At 40.4% G+C, this 26,950-nt stretch overlaps 1 protein-coding gene across 1 annotated transcript in view; it reads right to left on the bottom strand.

Moving 5' to 3' along the window:
• The window catches only part of LOC127417860 (testican-1-like), a 146,457-nt gene that overhangs the window by 86,055 nt on the left and 33,452 nt on the right, over positions 1 to 26,950 (bottom strand). The window contains exon 3 of the mRNA XM_051658097.1: positions 26,001 to 26,078. Within this exon, the coding sequence (XP_051514057.1) occupies positions 26,001 to 26,078 (78 nt within the window). The remainder of the gene's footprint in view (positions 1 to 26,000; positions 26,079 to 26,950) is intronic.

Consider the following 26,950-nt stretch of genomic DNA (forward strand, 5'->3'; position numbering starts at 1 on the left):
GAAACTAATCAAAGAACATTACTGCTAATGTGACGGGAGCTAGCAAAGAAACCACCTCAGAGCTGCATTTGAGCATATAAACTCAAACGGGACTGTTCCCTGAGTAGACAAATCAGTTGGGAAAAGATGATAAATAATCTCTGTGCATATTATATTCTGAATAGTTGGAAAACAGACCATAAAGAAGAGCTAAGAAGCGTAATTCGAGACAAATGTAAACTTAAGTAATAGCCGCAAACACAGCGGAAGCAGCTTTACCCTGCGGTTTTCCAATTCTTTTTTTTTTTTTGTGTGGATTTTCTCCCCTTTCCTCCCCAATTTGCAATGCCCAAATCCCAATGCATTGTAAATCCTCATGGTGGCGTAGTGACTCGCCTCAATCCGGGTGGCGGAGGACGAATCTCAGTTGCCTCCGCGTCTGAAACCGTCAATCCTATCACGTGGCTTGTTGAGCGCGTTACTGCGGAGACGTAGCACGTGTGGAGGCATCCCCATGTGACTCTACCCTCCCTAGCAACCGGGCCAATTTGGTTGCTTAGGAAGCCTGATTAGAGTCATGAGAAAAAACATTGTTTAAGTTGCACATTAAAGTCCACATTCTCAGAAGTTACGTGATCACTCTATTGGTCATTAGCGCATTAATAAAGAGCATTTTTCAGTGCTCTGATATTGTGTGTTATTGTGTGTCATAGTCGTTACTGTCAATCTACAATACAACATTAAAGAAGTATAAAAGCACCATTAAATTAGTCCATATGTCTCGTGTATTATGTCTGAAGTCTCTGGAAGCCAGAGTTTTGTGAATCACAAAGGATTCATTTAATAAGTAAATATTTCGTCTGCATGTGCAGTGCACTTACGTAAATGAGCACTGATCTGTTGTTGACACACACTCATAGCAGCAGTTCTGTCAACTGTTTTATATTGCAATGTGTAGTTACAGAAAAAGTGGTTTTGATGCATCCCTAATAATAACATGTAGAATTTGTTAAATTATTCCAATCAAAATCTACTTTAAAATAATCATTTTCGGTTTTCAGCCCAATGTCTCAAGAATTTTCGGTTTCGGTCAAGAATTTTAATCTTGGTGCATCACTGCTGGTCGTATTGTGATTGATTTATCAGTGCACGTTATTTTTAAGTTACAAATGCTTGTCTTCATAATCTTTCATCAAAATCTACTATCCTATTTGACTGAGGGAAACAATGTAAACCAAAAGCCAAAAAGCTATTTAATCATTGGAACCCACTTTATATTAGGTGGTCTTAACTACTATGTACTTAACCATTTGATGCAATGTACTTATTATGTACATACATGTTGTTGCACTGCAATTACATTTAAAGTACTTGCATTTAATTACATTTGTAGTTACACTGTTAACTTTACCCCTAACCCAACCCTTACCCCAAAACCTAACTCTTACATCTTGTAGCTATACTTTTAAAATAGTGCGTTGTGGGCGGAGGGCGTAATACGGCTGATTAAGCCCGAGAGGGATAAAGCCGAATGGAGACGGCAGTGCGACAGAGAGAGTGTTACGGACAGCTGTCTGACACCTGTGTTTGGTTGTGTCTTTTTGGTTAAGTTTATTATTAAACCTTTATTTATATTATCAAGCCAGTTCTCACCTGCTCCTTTCCACTGAAGTGTTACACTGGTGCCGAAATCCGGGAAGGAGGAGGGATGTGCCATAGTAGAGTCCTCGCCATTACCATCCACCTCAATGGAGCAGCCGCGGTCATCCACCGGGGGGACGGAGGAGCCCAGCCGCCTGAGAGCGGAGGAACGACCGCCGACCGTGAGGTGGAGGAGGGGCTCCTAACCGACCGCCTGGAGCGGTCAGGGCCACTGCCAGGGGCGGAGGAGACCCCTACCAGCCACTGAAACGCGGCGGGGTCTGAGACCGCCGACCGCGAGCAGGGAGGGACTCCTGGCCGACTGCCTGGAGCGGGAGGACCGCTACCAGGGGCGGGGGAGACCCTTACTTCCACCAGAACGCGGCAGGGCGTTCCGTCTGCCAGGGGCCGAGTTGTCACCCACTAGAGGGTGGAGGAGTGGCCGAGGACCAGGCTATGGCGTCTCGGAGAACCGGCGAGTAAATTATATTTTTTTCTCTCTCTCTCCCACTGCCGCTCCGCATTGGCCTTTCCCTCTCTTTTTAAACATTCTTATTGTGTTTTGTTGGTAATATCACTGCTAAAGTGTATGTACCATGTTTTTTTGTTATTGTTGTTTGTTTCCCTCCCCCTTTCCCCTCCCAGATACAGGAAGGCGGGGATGACCTGCCTCCCCCCAGGGAAAGGGGGGGGTGGATATGTACGTCATGACGGGGGCTTCCCGGCCTGAGAGAACGAGGGAGGAATGTGGCAGGGCGGAGGGCAGGGCCAGGACATGATTCCGTACACCCGGCCCCTAATAAGGCTGATTAAGCCCGAAAGGGATAAAGCCGACTGGAGACGGTAGTGCGACAGAGAGAGAGTTACGGACAGCTGTCCGATACCTGTGTGTGGTTGTGTCTTTTTGGTTAAGTTCATTATTAAAATATTATTTATATTGTCCAGCCAGTTCTCGCCTCCTCCTTTCCATTGAGAGTGTTACATGTGTATTTTATTGTTTATGAATTGGCCCCATTCACTTACATTGTAACCACAATTTTTAGTCAAAATTTTAGTCCCAACCCACATTTTTCTCTCATTGAACCCTCTGCTTCACTCTGAAATATGTCAAATTACAGAAGTCAAATGAGTCACAAATGCTGTTTCTGTTAACTTTAAAGTAGTGTCTGTGTGTTAAGACATGCTGCATACTATTTGATGATTTTATAGGCTTAAAGCAAGAACTGTACCAGGAGAGTTCAAGCATACATGTGAGTGTATATATGATGTGTAATTAGTTTGGGAATAAGCACAGTGCTGAAGTTCACAGTGAAATGTTAACTCAAACACTGAGTGTTAATAATGTGCAACCCTACAGGAACAAAACAGCACCTTGAGATGCAGAATTAGTCAACACTCAATACACCTCGAAAAACTGTCATGAGTGCATGTGTGTGTGTTTGTGTGTGTTTGTTGCTGCCTTTCAGTAACAGATTACAGAGTTATTTAAAAATTTAATTTGAAAAAATAGGCGTCTCACACTCCCTCTGGGAACACGGGACTCACTCGTCAGTTTCACCGCATGCAACTCTGATGAATTTTAATTAAACTATTTTTAAATGTTCCATAGATGTTAAACATTAGCAAAACAGCTCCAGATAGTGCAATTCAGTGCAGATGGAGACGATAAGGATAAGAGTATGGATCACCAAAATTAATGTTCAATAAAACCAAAGATGTGCACCAAAGACTAAACATCATTTAACGTTATCATTAATATTGTATATCCCTGACCAATGCTTTTAATTACGCAGTACAGAATACAAACAATTTATCATTGGTTTTTCATAATTTTGGTAGACAGTAAATTTTATAAATATATACAGATGAAGTCAGAAGTTTACATACACTTAGGTTGAAGTCATTCAAACTCGGTGCCTCTTTGCTTGACATCATTGGAAAATCGAAAGAAATCAGTAAAGACCAAATTGTGTATCTCCTCAAGTCTGGTTCATCCTTGGGAGCAATTTCCAAATGCCTGAAGGTACCACGTTCACCTGTACAAACAATAGTACGCAAGTATAAACACCATGGGACCACGCGGCCATCATGCTGCTCAGGAAGCAGACACATTCTGTATCCTAGAGATGAAATGTAGTTTGGTGCAAAAAGTGCAAATCAATCCCAGAACAACAACAAACGACCTTGTGAAGATTCTGGAGGAAACAGGTAGACAAGTATCTATATCCACAGTAAAACGAGTCCTATATCGATATAACCTGAAAGGCTGCTCAGCAAGGAAGAAGCCACTGCTCCAAAACCGCCATAAAAAAGCCAGACTACAGTTTGCAAGTGCACATGGGGACAAAGATCTTACTTTTTGGAGAAATGTCCTCTGGTCTGATGAAACTAAAATGTAACTGTTTGGCTATAATGACCATCGTTATGTTTGGAGGAAAAAGGGTGAGACTTGCAAGCCGAAGAACACCATCCCAACCGTGAAGCATGGGGGTGGCAGCAACATGTTGTGGGGGTGCTTTGCTGCAGGAGGGACTGGTGCACTTCACAAAATAGATTGAATCATGAGGAAGAAAAATTATGTGGATATTCTGAAGCAACATCTCAAGACATCAGCCAGGAAGTTAAAGCTCAGTTGCAAATGGGTCTTCCAAATGGACAATGACCCCAAGCATACCTCCAAAGTTGTGGCAAAATGGCTTAAGGACAGCAAAAGTCAAGGTATTGAAGTGGCCATCACAAAGCCTCAATCCGATAGAAAATTTGTGGGCAGAACTGAAAAAGCGTGTGCGATGAAGGATGTCTACAAACCTGACTCAGTTACACCAGCTCTGTCTGGAGGAATGGGCCAAAATTCCAGCAACTTATTGTGAGAAGCTTGTGGAAGGATACCCAAAACATTTGACCCAAGTTAAACAATTTAAAGGCAACACTACCAAATACTAACAAAGTGTATGTAAACTTCTAACCCACTGGGAATGTGATGAAAGAAATAAAAGCTGCAATAAATCATTCTCTCTACTATTATTCTGACATTTCACATTCTTAAAATAAAGTAGTGATCCTAACTGACCAAAGACAGGGAATGTTTTCTACGATTAAATGTCAGGAATTGTGAAAAACTGAGTTTAAATGTATTTTGCTAAAAATGTAACTTCTGACTTCAACTGTATTAGTATGTTATATATTATGTTATTTATTGTTCATATTAGGCTTGGGATCAATGTCTTTTACAAGCATCGATAATATATATATATTTTTTTTTACAGATGATTATTGATCTGTATCTGCATTTTGTCCAGTTATAGAAAGAGCTACTTGTTGCACAATAGTCTTTGTCTCTTCAGGCATATTTCTTAACACAACATCGGTAAAGTGTGAGCGACTGGGTAACTTAAAAGGGGTCGCACACCGGGTGTGTCTGCCGGACGACACGGCGCTCTCTAAAATTAGAAACAATTATTTTCAATGAAGTTATGCACACCTCTGCTTGGTGTCTGTCTGTGGCGCCCATCTACGACTGAAAATTCTGCAGTGCTACGGAGCGCAACTTTCATAGTTTTCCATTAAATTCCAAATAATGTTCAATAGACAGATTATTTACTCTAGCCATCACTGGATGATACAGTATATTGTGTATATGTATCTTTCATATATTCTTCAAAATGTATTTTCAGTTACCAGTGTGTCTTTTTGTGGTTTGACAGCTTGAATGAATTTTAAGGCTATATACAGAGAAATTGCATAATAAATGTCGCCATTTCTAATTGTTCAGTTTGTGCAGTTACACCAGTTTCATACACTAACCTGCAAACTCATCAACATCACTTTATTCATTCTCAAAGATGTACAAAAACCTTCGTAACTTGTGTGTTTGGTGACTATCACAACCTGCACCGCATCGACGTGTCTTTCAATATTAAGTACAGTAAATGTTAAATCACCCCCTCTCCCGAAGCTTTTGCGCCAGACTGAATTAAACTGAAGGCCAACAGTGAATTGGAAGCATGCAAATTAGGCTTCTAATATAAATATTGGCTAATGTTGATATATCAATGCCTCAAAAACATATAGAGAAAATAACGAACCGATCAGTAATCGATGTGTCCATATTTTATGACATTCCTAATAAATACATATTATATGCTAGGCCTACATTTTTATTGCTTACATGCAAAATGTATTAAAAGTATTTACTTTGATATGCTGAACAAGTGCTTAAACAGTACTGTCTCTTTAAGACAACATGCTGAGGATATTTTAAAGAGAGTAAAGTCACACAGCTTCTTTTTTCGAATTAAATGTTTTTTTGCTTTTGTTGTTTTGATCAATAACTGACTAAACAGAAAGTATATTAAAAGAGACATTTTCAATGACAAATGGATTGCATGGATCATCTTTGAACACACATTAAATGGAACGAGTTAAACCAAACTTTTACTCTACGAATCCAAAAAGATTAAATAATTGTGTACCCCTTGGAACATGCTTATGTACCCTCTGTTGGGAATCACTGATATAGTGAATATATGGATGGAGTGCAACAGTAACCGCACAATGGGGAAATACACTCCGGAAGTATTTCCCCATTCCTGTTTTCCTACAGAACTGTCACACTCCTCACCTAACACAAGATGAACAGCCTAAATGCAAACAAAAGTAACCTGACCAATTCCCCATGATTCAAATCCACCTTACATTTGTTTAATTTAATATTCTGTTTCACTTGCAAATATGTCACATAATGGAAGTAAAATGGGTTGTGAACATGGTTTCAAATTAACTTAAAAAAGGAATACTTAACCCAAAAATGAAAATTCTCTCATCATTTACTCACACTTTCTTTCTTCTGCAGAACACAAATGAAGATTTCTTGAATGATGTTTGATGTCATTTTGTCCACACAGTGTAAGTCAATGGAACTTTCAAGGCCCAAAAAGGACACAAAGGCAGCATAAAGGTAATCCATATGTGGCAGCATATGTCAAGCGTCTCTCCAGAGAGAGAGAAAGCGGTAAGGGCGCTTGCACCTGAGCTAGATTATGTCTAACACCTGTCTCTAATTACAATGAGCACGGGGAAAGCGTCATAAAAGAGCCACACCGTCAGCAGATGGAGAGAGAGACTGGGTCCCCAGAGTTATGGTTGTGAAGCTAAGAGTTTATTATAGGAGTTGCAGAGATTTTAATTCTATCACGGAAGAAGTTATTATTGTAAAGCTGAGAGCAGTGTGGTCATTAAAGAAACCAACCTGTGAGTAGAGCAACCTGCCTCCCGCCTCCTTTCCATGGAACATTCACACTGGTGCCGAAACCCGGGAAAAATTTTGCTTGAAGATGGACGGAAGTCGCCCCATAGGGTCCTTCCAGTTGGCTGAGATCCTCCAAGCCCTCGCTGGCCTACATCGGAACAACCAGCAAACCCTGCTTCAGCTCCGGCAAGATCAAGATCACCGGTTTGTGGAGCTCCTACGCGCTCAAGCAGAGCACCGGCAGGCGATCCTCAGCCTCCTCAGCCAGGAGGCATCCCCAGCCGCGACCCTGGAAACCCACACACCGTTGCCCTCACCTGATTTACAGAAGATGGGGATGGCGGACAACCCCGAGGCATTCCTGGACTTGTTTGAGCGCACCGCCGAGATCTGGGGCTGGCCGCTCGGCCAGTGGGTGGCCCGACTTATTCCGCTGTTGTCTGGGGAAGCCCAGCTCGCGGCTCAACAACTGCCGGCAATGAGCCTCCTGGCTTATGGTGACCTGAAGAAAGACATTTTGCAACGGGTTGGTCGGAGTCCGGAAGAGAATCGTCAACTCTTCCGGAGCCTGAAGCTGGAGAACTCCGACCACCCGTTTGCCTTCGCCCAATGGCTCTGCGGCGCCTGCCAAAGATGGCTGCTAGTGGGGGACCGCGGCGTCGACGGGATCATAGACCAGGTGGTACTGGAGCAATTAATACACTGACTGCCAAAAGGGATGGCGGAGTGGGTCCAGTGCCACCGCCCGGTGTAGCTGGAGGAAGCCGTCCGGCTTGCGGAGGACCACATGGCGGCGATCCCAAGGGCGGAAGAGCCCTCCTACTCTCTCTCCCCTCCCCCTGTGTTTTCCCCTGTCTCATCCCCCTCCCCTCTCTCCTCTCGTTCTGCTCTCTCCCCAGGGCCCGTTCCTGCCCCACGCAGATGAGGAGGACTTCAGCCACCGAGACCAGCTCCCTGGGCGTGGGAGGCGACACCTCCCCCTACCCCGATGCCCCGCCGCTCTCCCTCTCAGGTGGGGGCGCCCGCCGATGCAAGTGTGGGCGTAGCGCCTGGGCCAGCCTGTTGGAGGTGCGGGGACCCGGACCACTTCCGGGATCAGTGCCCTCTGATGGAGCTGGGGACGGTGGTGTGGGTCTCCGACCTCCTGCAGGCTGCCCCCGACCGGCCCGGACGTACCAGATACCGGTAAGTGTCAAGGGCGGTACTCACCAAGCGTTGGTGGACACCGGGTATAATCAAACCACTATCCACCAACGCTTGGTTCAACCCGAGGCTTTGGGCACAGCTAAAACGGTGAGGGTGAAGTGTGTGCACGGGGATATTCACAAGTATCCTGTGGTGACTCTGACGATTAAATTCCGGGGGAAAAAGCATAGAGTGGAGGCCACGGTTAATTCCCGCCTCACCCATCTGCTGATTTTGGGGACGGATTGGCCTGACTTTAGAGATTTATTGAAGGGAATTTGTGCGGATGGGTCCTGTACTAAATTAGGGAGATGTGCAATGTACGATGCTCTGGCAGGGGAGGCGGAGCCGGGGCCGTCCTCGACAGCTCCACGTCACAATGACGAGAGAGGGGGAGAGGCTGCAGCCCCTCCCCTTCTCAGGGAATTCTCTGAGGGAGATTTCCCTTTGGAGCAGTCACAAGACAAAACCCTCAAACACGCCTTCGACCAACTGAGAGTCACTGATGGTCAACGACTCCAGCCGGACATCGCCCTTTCTTACCCCTATTTTGCAATTATAAATGAGCGGTTGTATAGAGTGACACAGGACGCTCAGACTAAAGAAGATACAACCCAACTTTTGATACCATGGAACCGTCGGGAAATGGTATTCCAGGCAGCTCATTATAATCCCATGGCAGGTCACTTAGGAGAAAGGAAAACACTGAACCGTCTAATAGCCCACTTCTATTGGCCGGGCATTGGCGGCGATGTCCGCAGGTGGTGTGCGGCATGCCACGAATGTCAGCTGGTTAACCCACCGGCCACCCCAAAAGCATCGTTGATCGAGGTCCCCTTTGAAAGAATTGGAATGGACCTTGTCGGGCCATTAGAATGATCGGCACGCAGACATCGCTTTGTATTGGTCCTAGTGGACTATGCAACGCGATATCCGGAAGCAGTGCCTCTTTGCAACATCTCAGCACGCAGTGTTGCGGAGGCAGCCTCCCTGGCCTGAATCGGGCGGTGGGGATATGTGGCAGCGGGGGCGTGGTCAAGCGAGAGAAAGCGGTAAGGGTGCTTGCACCTGGGCTAGATTATGTCTAACACCTGTCTCTAATTACAGTGAGCACGGGGAGAGCGGCATAAAAGAGCCACACCGCCAGCAGATGGAGAGAGAGAGACTGGGTCCCCAGAGTTATGGTTGTGAAGCTAAGAGTTTATTATAGTTAAGTTGCAGAGATTGTAATTCTATCATGGAAGAAGTTATTATTGTAAAGTTGAGAACAGTGTGTTCATTAAAGAAACCAACCTGTGAGTAGAGCAACCTGCCTCCCGCCTCCTCCTTTCCACGGAACATTCACACCATACTACTCCAGTGGTTTAATCCATGTCTTCTGAATTGGGTTGAATGTTTTTGGACCCCATCGTCTTACATTGTATGGACAAAGACATATCATACATCCATCAAAATATCTTCGTTTGTGTTCCGCAGAAGAAAGAAAGTCATGTGAGTTTGGGACGAGTAAATGAAGAGAGAGTTCTAATTTTTGGGTGAACTATTCTTTTAAAGAAATACTGTGAAGCGATGGAGAGAGAGTAGATTTTAAAGAACGTGTGTGATTGTGTGTAACGAGGTTAGAGAAGACTCAGCAGGAGCTTACACACACACACACACACACACACACGTTGGTGCAACTATCATTATGAGGACTCTCCATAGACATAATGATTTTTATACTATACAAACTATATATTCTATCCCCTACCCCTAAACCTAACACACACACACAAACAGATATATACTCACACACACACACACACACACACTCACACAGAGCACACACATACACACACACACACACAAACACACACACACACACACGTTGGTGCAGCTATCATTATGAGGACTCTCCAAAGACATAATGATTTTTATACTATACAAACTATATATTCTATCCCCTACCCCTAAACCTAACACACACACACAAACAGATATACACTCACACACACACACACACACACACAAACACAGACACAAACACAGATACGCGCACACACACACGCACATAAGCACAGACACGCGCACACACACACACTCACACACACACACACGGTGGCAGAGTGTTTGTTTTTTTAAGATAAATTCTATGAAAGCATAAACTTCTCTCTCTCTGTGAAAATAAGTACCTAAAACTAATTATTTATATAAGAGATAATTTGCATACTTTGAAGTATGTGAAATGTATACAAAATACAAGTAACAAGTTAAACAGGTAAGAACATATTATAGCGCTTTCATTCAGACGGCCCTTCTGAATCGGTTTATCCTTCATTCTAAAGCGAGAAACCCCAGAAGAAAACATTCTCCATATAAAGATTATTCACCGCTAACAGCTGTGGAAACCTTGTGCAGGAAACATCAGTATAACTCCGCATTTAATTAAAGTATTAAAATGATAAACACTGGGGAAGTTCAGTCGCCGAGGGGGTTGGCAGGATGGGATTTTAACAAACGCACTCAGCGTTAACTGAAAACACCCTTCAGAACACAAGCGATGGGTGGATTTTATCCCTCTCGTCCGAGTGCCCTATGGGATTGTGCCGTCTCCCAATACTGCTGAATATTCATGAGCTGCACAATGATTATTGGCCAGCCTCAGAATAATAGTGTTTATTTAAAGGGGTTGCTCTAAGTAAAGAGTTTCTTCTTTTTTAAATAATGTTTGGAGAAGCACAAGAGATTTTAAATGGCCCAACGAGAAAGCTTCAAAGAGAGAGAGAGATCATTTATACTTCATAAAAACTGTGAAATACAATTAAACAAAACTAAACACAAAGACACAGTGATTGCGATAATGCACAAGTGGTTAAAAAATATTTATAAAACCTATACGTCCTGTTTAAAATTCTGATTGGATAATCCACTTTGAGCATGTTTACAAGCACGTTCTTTCACCCGATTATGCTTAATATTTAGGGCCCTATTTTAAGAGCAGTAGGTCTAAGCTCAGCACTATGCTTTAAGTCATAAGCAGAGAGTCAGTGGGCATGGCCAGGTAGTTTTGGTATTTTCATGCAAGCATGTGTAAAGTAGAAAAGCAGAATTGTGTGTGCAAAGCACTAATGGGCGGGGTCAAGTGCAATTTAATTCTGAGGTTCTTCTCCGGTTATTGCATCGTCTGTGTCTTATTATATATTACGTTCCCTCAAACACCAGTGATATAAACAAAGAGGAGTTCATAAGGAGTTGGTAGTGTCAATGGACTGTACACAATGAATTAGAAGAATAGAAATGTGGACTTACATTCTTATGTGCATTAACTGCATCCTTGTTGAATGTCAGGCATATTTTCTTTATGACAGTGACACGTTCATTTTATACACATGGGAAATGTGGTTCAGGATTTGGATGGACGCTCCATTAAATTATAGAGAATGTAAGTATTATTCATCTATTTTTTGTTGGGGGAGGGATTTTTCCCCTTTTTCTCCCAATTTGGAATGCCCAATTCACAATGTGCTTTTAAGTCCTCGTGGTGGTGTAGTGATTCACCTCAGTCCGGGTGGTGGAGGACGAATCCCAGTTGCCTCTGCATCTGAGGCCGTCAACCTGCACATCTTATCACGTGGCTTGTTGAGTGAGTTGCCACGGAGACATAGCATGTGTGGAGGATTCACGCCATCCACTGCGGCATCCACGCTCAACTCGCCACACACCCCACCGAGAACGAACCACATTATAGCGATCACGAGGAGGTTACCCCATGTGACTCCACCCTCCCTAACAACCGGGCCAATTTGGTTGCTTAGCAGACCTGGCTGGAGTCACTCAGTACACCCTGGATTCAAACTAGCGAACTCCAGGGGTGATAGCCAGCGTCTTTACCACTGAGCTACCCAGACCCCCCATTATTAATCATTTTCATCTACTGACACACAAATCATGGCTAGTGTTAACAGTGATTGTATCGGCACACACTTCACTTCTATCAGTCGATTTTGATTGTGAAAAAATGTATACATTTATTGAAACCAAAAAATTAAAACCAAAACCTAAACCTAAATTACACTTCAAACTAAATGAAAATATAATCTAAATAATTAGTCAAAAAAATCATACCAAATTCCCCTCCAAAAAAATCCCCTTCCAACTTCTTCCACCGGCTCCTTTTGCAGTGATTAAAAAAAGAATCACTCTACGACAACAGGTGGAAAAATACCAATACAAATTATATCGTAAATACAATTGTGAATATAAACATAATAATAATTTAAAAATAAACATTGACCTCAAGAAAGTTTTACACAAATCTCATAAAGGTTTGTTTCTTAAAACAGCTACAACTGTTTGCAATGACCAATTTCTCAGCAAAATAGCTCCACTTTACCATACAATACACCCACAGTTTAAGCGCATACACCCACAGATAGTGCAAACACTCCCACCCACAGCCACTTGTGCAGGCACAAAAATTGTGTTTAGAATTTGCATGCTCATGAAAACTGGATTAGACGTTGTGCATTGTCAGTGATGCTTTGTGCACTCATGAAAATAGAGCCCTTAATCTTACATAATAATGTATACACATCAACACATTCAATTTATGGCTACTGACACCTTTAATTTATCAGTGTTTTATCAGAGTTTTATGAGTAACATGCTTTATTATGATGTTATTCATAATATATACAACAGTTAGTTCCGGTCCTCGAATCTGATTGGACGAGAGATGTTCCATGTGTACTGATGGTCTCACACCATCAGCACTCGGAAACTTCACTGTGTGTATCACTCTGCTTGTGTTCGTGCCGTTCTAAACTAAAGTGTAAGAGCAGTGCAGATGTGTTAAGAGCTATCTGTCTCTTTACATTTAATACATTACATATTTTAGCCAGCAGGTGGAGGCAAAAGACCATATTTGTATGTAATATGAGCCAGTTGGTGAGTCAGCATCAGTCAGTGTTTTCATTCATCAGCACTATGTGATCGCTCGTATTACTACTACACTACTAAAGCTAGGAAATAGCTTTAAATGGCTTTAAATGAACAACTTCTGCACTAAGGCTCATCACAGCTGAGAGACACAACAGACTGATTAATTACACAAACTCAAGGTGCTTACCTCTTACCGGACTTTCCACATTGGAGAGGACAAAATGGCGGAGGAGATCGCGGTTTCTATAGTGAAAGACTCTTGCACACCGGCTACCGCGAAATAGAGAGGAATACCCCCGCTTGAACGGCTATTTTTCCACTGAGAAAACAGGATGCATTTCACCAAAATTACATTATCTTCAGAAAGCCGACTAACACACTACAGCATCATCAACAGGTGATCGCACATGCTCCATCTCTCTCTCTCTCTCTCTCCCTCCCTCTCACACACACACACACACACACACACACATTCCACACATTCCAGTGCTGTGATTACCTATGGCACTCGGCCTGTGGCCGCGTGACTGCGGCCGAATCACAGCAGTGCTGATATAGGGCCATATCGCACTCTTGCTCGTGTGATATTGCTTAAACTGTTTTTCTTTATTGTGGTAAAGTCATAAACAGTTTAATCGAAAACTAATGAGCACTGAGATTTTTGCCCATTACACCGATTTCATATCGCATGTAATCTCCTTCACCGGCTTATCCAATGTGCGTACGTGTTGTGTGCATTACTGTTTATGTTTTGATGTCAAAGTAGAAAAAATAAGATGATTTTTGTGGTTATCAGAGTATTGGTGTGCATGTAAACAGACAACATACGGGCACCCATGATCGCACGAAAGTTGAATATTATATTAATGCACCAAATGTAAACAGTGTGCAGTTAATTAACTAAATTACATTACTTGGCTAAATAATAATTTATTATTCTGATTATTATTAAAGGAATATTGTGGGTGCAGTATAAGTTCAGCTCAATTAACAGCATTTGCGACATGATGTTTATTATCACAAAAAATAATTTAGACTCATCCCTCTTTTATCTGAAAAAAAAAAGAAAAACGCAGTTCCAGTAAGGCGCTTACAATGGAAATGAATTGGGGGCAATTTTTTTTTAATGCTAAAATACTCACCATTTCATAAGTATAGCCACAAGACATAAAGGGGGGGGAGCACATAGACATGTACAAATACAGTATGTACATATATGTCATACGTCTTTGGCTGCTGCATTGTGTCTTGTTGTTCCAACGTCTATTCATTAACATAGGCTGTTATAATGTAGTCTTACAATAAGTACAAAAGAGGGCATAATCAAAATATAATGCATAACATTTTGTCATTATGTGAGGACTCGCTGGTCAATTCAATGAACAATGCTCAGAACATGCATCTCTGTTCTTCCTTCAGGTCACAGTAATAAGCTTATTAAGTGCGCATCACTGTTTCTGAACTGTGTATCTGCAAACTGTGGTTTGCGTGACGCCATATCGTGTTTTTAAAACGCAGACCCTACGTTTTGCTAGATGTTTGAAAGAAAGATTTCTTGTCCAGAGTGTAGAGCGCCATCTCTGCCCTGGACAGAAAGTCACGATGCGCTCTGTTTGTTGCTGTGATGATTCATGCTTCCTCCCAGTTCACTCTGAATTTTAAACATAATGCAATGGAACGGCACTCTATGTTGGGCTGGAAATCTTCAGCTCTGATTTCGCTGAGATTCAGGTGTGTCACGCAAACATGTCGGCACTGAGGGAGATTTACAGTCAATGATAACCCTTCACTTTTATTAAATAATATACATTAATGAGTCAAAGCTTCTACATTATATGACAGTAACACCTGTTTAGCAAACGTGTGCATATGTTCAAAACAAGGTAGATTGAAAATTTTTCTGATTATCGTAAACCTTAGACATTGTGCACGTACACAATTTAAACAAAGAAAGAAATGAAATCCTGTTGAGCCAAGATACAAAAACAGTCCTTAAAGGAACAGTTCACACAAAATTCAAAGTTCACCCTCATGTTGTTCCAAACCTGTATGACTTTCTTTCTTCTGTCGATCACAAAAAGGAGAAGTTATGGATGATGTTAACCTCTGTCACCATTCACATTCATTGAATGGAAAATAGATACAATAAAAGTGAATAGTAACTAAGGCTGTCTCCTCTTGGGTGAACTTTCCTTTTAACAAACCCATATGGTGAATTCCACTACTCTCACCACGAGTGACACAGCGAACGTGAAAACAGTTTCCATAATAATCGAACACTTTATTTGACTGAATTATACTGAAAACAGTCAATCACAGTCTTACAGGCTGCTTAAATATGTTTGCTACTCTAATAGAAAAAAAGGAAATAAAAGACCAAAGGAAAGCATATACAGTACAATTACCTGCCCAAGGATGAAAGAACTGCTTAATTAGTCGAGGTCACATGTCACACACCACCAAAGGGTCAGATTTAATGGCGAGAAAAACAACAGGATTGAAAACGAGGGCAGACGTTGGAGTAATTAATGCTCTGATGTGCTGATTAAAATGAGTTTCCTGTGATTTAGAGGCAGCTCCTTTGATCTTAAAGAGACAAGAGCATATTTACAGCTGCCATGCGCTAAGAGGTCAGAAAAAAGTCAAATACAGTACACACTTATAAAGCCAAATATAATAAAGATCGCTAAATATGACAAAACCTCATTTGGACATCTGATATTTTGAGAAGTTCTCATTTGATAACATGATTCATAAATTACACACACACACACACACACACACACACACACACACACACACACACACTATACTCTCACACACACACTCTCACACACAAACACTCTCACACACACACACACACACTCTCACACACATAAACACACACTCTCACACACACACACTACACTCACACACACACACACACACACACACTCTCACACACACACTACACTCACACACACATAAACACACACACACACACACACACTCACACTACACTCTTACACACACATAAACACACACACACATAAACACACACTACACACACTCTCTCACACACACACACACACACACTCTCACACACACACACACACACTACACACTCTCACACACACACACACACTCTCAAACACACATAAACACACACTCTCAAACACACACACACTACACTCACACTCACTCACTCACACACACTCACACTCACACACTCAACACACACACACTACACTCACACTCACACTCACTCACTCAACACACATATAAACACACACTCTCAAACACACTCTCACACACACACTACACTCACACTACTCTTACACACACATAAACACACACACACATAAACACACACTACACACACTCTCACACACACACTCTCACACACACACACACACACTACACACTCTCACACACACACACACACACACTCTCAAACACACATAAACACACACTCTCAAACACACATAAACACACACACACTACACTCACACTCACTCACTCACACACACTCACACTCACACACTCAACATACACACACTACACTCACACTCACTCACTCAACACACATATAAACACACACTCTCAAACACACTCTCACACACACACACTACACTCACACTCACTCACACTCACACACTCAACACACATATAAACACATACTGTAATTGTGTGTGCAAAAACATATTTTCTCTAGCAGAGGTTTTGTATGTTCATTTCACACACCAATTTCAATACCGTCTCAGATTGGAACAGTTTTTGTTAATTCTTCCCACCTTTTCACATTTTCACTATCATCATATTTTTGTTATATATCTGTGATAAACAAGTGTGCATAATGAAACCACACATGCTAACAAGTTTAAACTAGCAGATCTTTATCAAAAGATTTAAATGTGTTCTTATGACGAATATATTAGAATATGTTTACATTAAAGTCAGGTCAGAGCATGTTATCACATTGTTATTGGGGCAGGTTGTCATATGTGTTGGCCAAAACCTTTTCATATTTTTGAATGTTACCTTTTCCAATTTTGTTGCTTAATGAATGGTTTTGTGCACAGAATTGTTTTACTTGTTTTAAATTTAGCTGAAATCCCGAAGCTGAATACATTTAAAGAAAGGCGTAGATTTTGTTTTGGAAGTTGTTGTGATGGTGGGACATGTTCCCCTGTCACCCCCCCAAAATTCACATGAAACCTACAGTACACCACCGGTTTATGGTGGCAAGTTCACTTGTGACAATATGCCCCACTACTGGGGCAAGTTGTCACAATGTGTGTTCAGTCAAGTTTTTTCCTGGGCAACAACAGTGACAATGTTTCAGCATATGATGGCTATGCAAAGATTGAAGATTTTTTGGAATAAGCTGATTTTTGGTAGCTATGCACAGCATGTAAACATGCTCACTGTTTTGTTGTTTCAGCTGTAAGGTTGAGTCTCTTGTCTGTAATAGGGCAGTTTGCAAAGCGACGGCTTCAGTAAAAAAATTACACATTAGGGCCACTGCAGCTCGCTGCGAGCGACTATTTGCACTCCACTCTCGTTCCTCACAAGAGGAGGGACGGGGGATCTTGTCTTTGTGATGAATTGCGGTGGGAATTACTGCACTAAAAAACACTCGTCTCCTTCATTCGTTCTTCTCTCCTGTTCTCGGCACGTCAGCTCTAATTGGGGCAATGACGGAAGCGGGTGGCCGTCCCCAGCCCAGTTTCCTTTCCAGTGTTTCATTGACAAAGGACATATCTTCAGCCGCAAGCCATTCTGACTGAAATGTCCCCGAAGACTTTCATACCTGTCCTGCAGCCATGTAAGCTCAAGCACAGCTGTACATCACGACTGGCTCTGACTATTACCCAACGGCCACTTTGGCTCAAAGATGATGAAGTATTCTCCGAAATGCTGGAAAAACAGCCCGATGCTCGTGTTGGCTCAGCTGGTGCAGATCAAGGCATTACGATTGATCGCATTTCTGCTCTAAAAACTCCCAACACGTCTGCAGACCGAGCAGACCCCTGGAAGTTTCTCAAGGAAACATGTTCTTCATCCTTAGTTTGAATCTGTGCTGGTTGGAAATATTTAACTTTTTCCACAATTAAAGAGATAGTTCAGCCAAAAATGAAAATTCTGCAAAGTTATTCCAAAGTAAACAAATATTTGTCTTCATAATCTTTCAATAAAATGTAATAATTTGCCTGTAAAATGACTTGTCTTTTAGGCTGACGTCATCAAGCCCTATTTGGGGCCACTGATATAGGACGCATTAGCATTAAATTAGCAAGGTTAAATTATTTTAACTTGATACAGTGTCTTAAATGTGTCACAACGGTCAAAGTCATATGTCAAGCTCATGTTTACATAGGCCAACAATTTAAAAAATACCACAGTGAAATACAGTAAAAGATGCAGTAAAAGTTCACAGTGTCCTGTGTGAACAGCCAGGGTAAAAAAATTAGCCAGGAGTTGAAAAAAGTGCCCATGCAATGAGATTCTATGTTTTTGAGTTTAGTCCTCATTAAGGAAGAATACTCCTGAAAATCAAATGCAGGGGGAAAATATTACATTAGCTGCTTTTCCACCATCGAGCTGAACATTTCTCATTGCAAAACCGTACCGTTCTGTGCCGATCCGGGCCAGCTGGCGCGGTTAAGATCTCTTTCTCCACTGTGGTACGTAACAGATCCATCTTTTGGCGACGCCGTGAGAGGTAAACATTGGAGTGAGTGCAGTGCGCTATGGAGGATAATCGCATATTACAGTTTTTAGGACTGCTTTCCCCCTGGTTTTACTCTGCTGACAAACAGCAAAGACACGGACCATGTTGCAAATATGAAAGTAAAGAGCAAAAGATGAGGTTTACCACTAGAGATAAACATGCAGAAAGGTAAAAGTTCCCAGACTAGATAAAAAGGACACAAGTATTACATGAAAATAGTATAAGAGAATACATTGATGCATTTTGAGATTAAATGAGCTAGTAATCTACTTCCCTGACGAAAAAGGCATGTAGAAAAATAAAAGCAGTCTACAATACTAGTTAAACCATCTAAATAAAATCATGAAGATACACTAAATGAGTCGCCACGTCCTAAAGCCATTCCACCAGTACGCTTGAGAACGGTTGAGTACGGTTAGCTAACTGGGCCGAGAACGGTTTATAATCGTACCGTGCTATACCGTCCGGCACGATGGTGGAAAAGCAGCTAATGTGAACGGCCAGTTCAACATCTCTTTTTTTCTCATTGAACAACTTGTTTCATCCTGTTTCACTCATAAGCGATCTTACACAAGTAATATCACGAAAGTAAAATGAGTTGGGAATGACTTTAGAATTCAGTCAGTCCACACACACACACACACACACACACACACACACACACACACACACACACACTGTGGGAATCCTCTTCAGTAATGAGTTAGATGGCAATCGAGCAGCCCTGATGGGCAGAAGTCTTGAGGTTCATTGGTTCTATGACTCCAGCCGTTTGTCTCCTCCCGGCTTAATTAGATAAAACTGCAGAGTCGGCCGGAGGCCATTCCAGCTCGTTAGCTCAGAGAGCCAGTGCAGATCCAGACACTGCGGCTCAAATGCTGCACGACACTCACAGGGTTGTACGGTACAGCTGCCCCCTGCACGAGGCCGTCAAATGACTTGTACAGCTCAATATTATCCAGATTGAGGCCAATATATTAAATAGTTGTGTTATATTTGTATATTGTGGCGATTTTCCTGACAGTGTGAAATTATGCAACTGTTAAATAATGCAATGATTTTAATGAGATTTTTATTCAGCCATTACGTTTCCTAAAGAGCATGCCATTAGACTATTTTCATGATCTCTCCTTGTCTTGCAGATACTTAAATATTTTCTCTGATTTAGGTTTAATGTCAATAATGAAAAAAAGGGGGGCCTGTGTATCTCAGCGAGTACTGACGCTGACTATCACCCCTGGAGTCACGAGTTCGAATCCAGGGCGTGCTGAGTGACTCCAGCCAGGTCTCCTAAGCAACCAAATTGGCCCGGTTGCTAGGGAGGGTAGAGTCACATGGGGTAACCTCCTCGTGGTCGCGATTAGTGGTTCTCGCTCTCAGTGGGGCGTGTGGTAAGTTGTGTGTGGATCGTGGAGAGTAGCATGAACCTCCACATGCTGCGAGTCTCCGTGGTGTCACGATTGACGTTCTCAGAAGTGGAGGCAACTGAGACTTGTCCTCCGCCACCCGGATTGAGGTGAGTAACCACGCCACCATGAGGACCTACTAAGTAGTGGGAATTGGGCATTCCAAATTGGGAGAAAAGGAAAAAATAAAATAAAATTATAATAATGAAAAAAAAAAAAAAAATAGAGCTTGTTAGTTCATACTTTTTGTTTCAATAAATCAACTCATAACTCCCATTCAGTGATTCATTTGCTTTATAACTTAAAAATGTTTATGCAAGTCCATGCATGACATTATTCATATATTATAATGTTTTATTAAATCAAGTGTTATTATTTAAAATATATATATATATATAAAAAAATTATATATATATATATATATATATATATATATATATATAAAAAAATTATATATATATATATTGTTATATTAGTCCATATAACAATATCATAATTTATTTGTGTTTATGTAGTGAAAAAACTATGTGAAATTATTTTATTTTTTTAACTAGAATTTTACTATTTTACTTCTTGCATTAAACATTTTTAATCTACTTGGCAACAAACACTTTTTGGTTGAAATAATGGTTCCTAATTTAAAAAAAAAGATAACTCATATAAGCAATTCCAGATAGGATAAATTGTAAAAAGTGAATATGTTCAGTCATTACCTAAAGAAGCTATTTTTACTTGATCTAACCCTAAAAAAAGAAAATATACTTTCTTTGGTGCAACTATGAAGTCATATTAAATAATAATTTCATTAAAAAAAAATCTGTTAATTAAATTTTTGCCACATGAAGCACATTTTTACAGTCACCTAGCCATTTTTTTACAGCATGCATAAATATTGAGATTTACAATGAATCTCTCTCTCTCTCTCTCTCTCTCTCTCTCTCTCTCTCTCAGATGAATGCAGGGGTCAAGTGTCTAATCACAGCGCCGCAGAGGCACTTCAGGTGGGACTGTGACCTCTCACCCCAGGGGTTAAAGTTCACCTCCCTTACCTCTCCAGCAGAGAGGCCCAATTAATGTCAGAGTCAGTCTCTCTGTTGCTGTGGCAACTAGACAGATACCGCAAGAGCTGAAAAATAATGCAGCCATGTGCAAGTGCAGGATGGAGATACAGTGAGGACACAAGGTCATGGGGTCAGAGGTCAAAGCTGTCATGTTTGGGCACTTCTGGAGAATTCGGCTTGTTATTGTGAATTCGGAGTGTGTGGCTATGACATGATAGTTCATTATGTGTGTGTGTTTGAAAGGAGAATGTATCTTCTACATTAACACTTACTAGTCAGGGGGAACAACAGCAATTTAAAGACACACACAAACAAACATAAACATTAATGCGCCTAGGTAGAAATTCTACAGGTTTATTCCCCCCTACAACACATCTCTGGTTTAACAACCCCAAAAATATCATCATCCACATTTGGTACCTCTTTATGTAAAGCTTTTACATTTTACGCATTATAAAGTTATGCATAATGCCTTAGAATGCACCTTAAAATCAGTTGTTATTTCTAACATTGTTTTCTGTAAACTGGGGTTATGGTTACTTATATATATATATGTATTACAAGTATTACAATACACAGAATACAATCAATACTAGATTTAAAGTATTAATGTTATCAAGGTTGGGAGCAACCTGAATTATTTTTATAGTTAAATATTTCTCTCTTTGCTATTATGTTTAGTGTACTTTTGTTTAGTTTTATTTAGTTTTTATTTTTATTTTATGGAAAAGTCTATATAGGGACCTGAAATGCAAATAAGCATGTGCTACAGACCATTTGAATGATGTAAACAATAACAAAGTAATTTGAATGGTACTGCGCATATCCTGCCCTGAATCATTTCCGGTAGCAGCATTTTTATAACCCAGACCAGTCAAAATAAAATGACTAGTGCATCATTTTAGAATCTAGCTAAAACAGAACAAGATATGTGCAAAAACTGAACATAAACAATGAGGTATTATTACCGGATCCTTTAAATAAGACTCTGTAACCCTCTACGGACACGTTGGAGAAAGAATCGACATTGGCGAGTAAATGTTTGTTTTTACTGACTTTTGACATGTTAGTGTCTGAAAACTAAAAAAAAAAAAAGATATTAAGCAACCCGAGAAGGGGCATTTTCACACATATTTTAATGTTGTATTTTATGTTTTTAACATTGTTTTCAACTGGTGAAATATTGTGAAATATTTTAAGTGTTGGTTTCAGAAACACAAACTGTGAGAGCAAATTAATACGAATGAAAGGGAGGCATGAAATCTGACTCACACTGTGCATCCTGCGGTCATTGTGGCTAAACAGAGACTTTGAGAACGGAGATGATATTTATGACACACTCTCACACACACACACACGCACACACTCACACACACACACATATGTTGGTGCAGCTATCATTATGAGGACTCTCCATAGACATAATGATTTTTATACTGTACAAACTATAGATTCTATCCCCTAACCCTAACCCTACCCCTAAACCTAACCCTCACAAAAAACTTACTAAATTATGTTTTATTGAAAATGTAAAAATGTAGACTGTTTAAGTGATTTGAATTATGGGGACACTAGAAATGTCCTCATAAACCACATTTATAGCATAATACCCTTGTAATTACCAGTTTATAACCTAAAAAAAAAGTCCTCGTAAACCACTTAAACCTGCCCGCGCACGCACACACACTGTGTATATATATATATATATATATATAGAGAGAGAGAGAGAGAGAGAGAGAGAGAGAGAGAGAGAGAGAGAGAGAGAGAGAGTATTCATATATACAGTATGACTTGACGCAATACAGTGTGCAAAATTGTACATTTTATTTTCATATTGCATTTCACATTCTATCAGTTTATATGATAGAAATATACTGTTTGAAATTTCATACAAATTTTTAAGAAAATATTCAGTTGGAACCTAATAATAAAAATAGAATTACACATATTACAATTATTTAATATTTATATTATTAAAATAATAATTTAAGTGCTACTACATAAAAAAAATAAAAAAACATTTACCAAACCCTTGCATAGATGCGGCACAAGCCTAATTGTTCAATTTTTTCATATTTACAGTGAAGTTCTGAAGTTCAAATATTTCATAATGCATGATTGCGGCTTTAAATATTTATTTATTTACACATTCATCACACTTACTGCATTGCAACATTTTGTAACATGTTTGTTTACATGCACTTGTGCAATTTTCATTGAGTTTATATTGATCTATTACAAGCACTAAATTGGTACTGTCTCTTTAAGGGAATGGCTGCTCCGCCAGCAAGTGTTTACGGTTGAATATGCGCAGTGCACATTAATGAGAGAGAAATTGCATGGTTGTTTTCCCCTCATCCGTGCAATGTATGATTAGAATTAAAGTTTATTTTTTATTTTTTAATCACCAACTGACTGTAACAGAAATGTTGTGAAAACAGTCCATGGAAAAGATTAATTAAAGTCAGAGTTGACATAGTTAAATGCAATGTCAATGCTATTTCACGGCTGAATTAAAGCAATGGTGACAGCGCGATCATGACAGATCTGGACCCACTTCGGCCAAATAAGGTCAATTTCCTTCAGGACGTGCGCTCACAAGACAAGACTGAATCCAGCTTCTTAATCGTCGGCTTCTTATTCAGTAAAGTGATAACAATGCTCAAGTTCTTCACCACTACACAACTCAATCTTAAGTGAGTAAAATCTGAATAGTTACTAACCAGTAACCAATAGCAGACATATTTTAATCGCATAGCGCAAAATTTTGTCGCATTTGTGAGTGATTTACTTGCAATGTAGAGGGCTGCTCTGAGTCAACAAATTTTCTCAAAGAACATCAAACGTTCACCTGACAATCATCCATGCGATTATCTAATCAGCCAATCATGTGGCAGCAATTCAGTGCATAAAATCATGCATATACGGGTCAGGAGCTTCAGTTAATGTTCACATCAACCATCAGAATGGGGAAAAAATGTGATCTCAGTGAGTTGGACCGTGGCATGATTGTTGGTGTCAGATGGGCTGGTTTGAGTATTTCTGGGATTTTCACACACAAGTCTCTAGAATTTACTCCGAATGGTGCCAAAAACAAAAAACATCCAGTGAGCGGCAGTTCTGTGGACGGAAACGCCTTGTTGATGAGAGAGGTCAACAGAGAATGGCCAGACTGGTTTGAACTGACAAAGTCTACGGTAACTCAGATAACCGCTCTGTACAATTGTGGTGAGAAGAATATCATCTCTGAATGCTATTCTGAGACGCGGGTTGGCGTCGTTTTGGTGGCACGAGGGGGACCTACACAATATTAGGCAGGTGGTTTTAATGTTGTGGCTGATCGGAGTATATTTGGACATTCAAAAATATATATATATATATATTCTTTTTGTAATTTAGCAATTTTTGTTTTTGTTTGAGGTGTTTTGAAGTGTCAATTTTTGCAATGATGCCACATTATGATTACTGACCATGGTTACAAAGAGAAGACTTACAGAGTAAGATATTTGAAACCTATCATTTACCTATATTTCAAACATCCCAAATCAACTCAAAAGAGTAAATTACTACATAAAAGTCAACAAAACCAACAGCAATAAACAGAAATGAACAGGAGTTAACAGTGAATTAATTTTGCGTATAAACAATACTTTTTGCAATGGCAAACTTGGTATTTTTTCAAGCATGAAAATTCAGAAAATTGTTGCTGCTTGTTGTTGCTGTTCAGTTCACTCAAATAAATGATTCACATAAAAACAACCAATAAAGGGTAAAGAACAGTATAAAACAGTTAAGAAACATACTAAGTATCATCATAAACTATAGTCTTGTTCATGAATCCACGCACACAAGGTTGTGAAAATGGTGTGAGCCTTGCAGATGTATTTTTTGCACATCGTGCTGCTTTTCACAGGAACAGACCCGGCACCTTTTCCTTTTGTGGGGCGGAGCTCTTTGTTTACATGACAGAAAGATGCAGTGTTTTGTCTGGAAGGTGCAGCTCCCAACCCTAAGTCTCAAACTCAGCCTTTATTCTGTATGTGTGTGTGTGTGTGTTCTGCATTGTGGCTGATTTTATTTGACAAATTCTATAAAAAAAAATGCTCTCTGTTATAGTGTCACCTATTCATTCCTGTGTGTGATTATGTGTGTGTATGTATGTGTGTGTGTGTGTGTGAGAGAGAGAGAGAGAGAGAGAATGTGCATTCCACATTGTGGATGTGTTAGTATCACCCCTTTATTTACGTGTGTGTGTGTGTGTGTGTGTTCTGCATTGTGGCTGATTTATTGATTTTATTTGACAAATAAATTTTGTTCAAATGCTCGGTTGTATCGTCTCCCCCATTCATTTCCAATGTGGGGTCAAATTTGACCCCAAACAGTAAGAGTGTGAGTATTTTTGTCACGCCACCCCACTACCAGATTCCAGCCCAATTTTTTTGTGTGTGCATATAGATAGCACCAAATTTCATGCCACTGAGTTGAAGGAAACCATGCTTTTTTAAAGCAGCAAAATTCAAAAGGGGTCAAAATTGACCCCGACACAACATAAGGGTTAATAATGCATTAAAGATCCCATGAAATGCTTTGGTGAACATAATTTCCACCCCCTATTGATTCATTCCTTATTGAAACAGGAAGATTGGGCGGCACATGTTGGAACGGATTGTCCTTTTTAAAATAAATTTTCTTCAAATATTTCAAATGTGTATATCTGCTAAATTGACCTAATTTTCCTTATTTTTATATCACGGTTCTTTATGAATAATTTTATAATGCTTAATAAATACAGGCTAAGTACAGTGTTACCATATACAGTACTTCAGCACTGGCAGACGTTCACTCACCATCAGTGTTTGTGCTCTTGGCCGTCGAGTGTGTTTGAGAGTCCAATTCTGCCTGCGGGCTCGACACGCTCTCCGTCTCTGTGAAGAACAAATATCATCAGTACAGTTCTCAATCATATGCTCTCTCTCTCTCTCTAACATGTATAAAACTCATTAGCGTTTTACCAGGGTGTAGCTTATCCTTAAAAGTAACCCAGCTAACACGTATGATACGTTATTCATGCTTTAACGGTGTTATTTTATGCATATTGTTCTGGGCATTCATGGAGTGGGCAATGCAGCCTTAGTATTGATTGATTGTTCTGGGTTTGTTGCGTTGAGTCTGACAGAGTTCGACATTCATTTGATTGCTTTATTCTGTGTTCTTGTTCGGCAAAGTATAAGTGAAAGATAATAACTCCTACCCATTTTTCCCGTGTCTTCTTTGCACATAATGCATTTGATTTTTGGAGTTGCACTGTTTAAGACAACGCTCTTTTGTTCTCCCTCAAACAGAAGTGTGCATAGAGAAAGAGAAGCTGCATACATCATGTGAAGATGAATGAAATAAAAAAATAATGTGCTAGTTTCAAATGGTTTTCTTTTGTTCTCCAGTTGCTGTTTTTTTATCTGTCAAAATGACAGAAAGCATTTGGGTTTATCCGTTAAAAAAATCATGGATGACTGATAAGTGCTTGGGAAAGTGATCTCTCGCTCACACACACACAAAGATGCGTGGAGGGAGAGAGAGAGAGAGAGAGAGAGAGAGAGAGAGAGAGAGAGAGAGTGTGAGTACGCGCCCACATGAGAGAAGCTGGGTGGATAAAATAAAAACTGATATGCTAGATTTAAATGGTTTAAACACCAAAATGTTTCTCCTGATTTTAAACTAGTTTTAAAAGCCCCATGCATGTGCAACCACGTAGTTATATAAATGCAATTGTACTTGGAAATATAAAATAACACCGATA

This window comes from Myxocyprinus asiaticus, chromosome 27, assembly GCF_019703515.2.
Source record: "Myxocyprinus asiaticus isolate MX2 ecotype Aquarium Trade chromosome 27, UBuf_Myxa_2, whole genome shotgun sequence".
NCBI lineage: Eukaryota > Metazoa > Chordata > Actinopteri > Cypriniformes > Catostomidae > Myxocyprinus > Myxocyprinus asiaticus.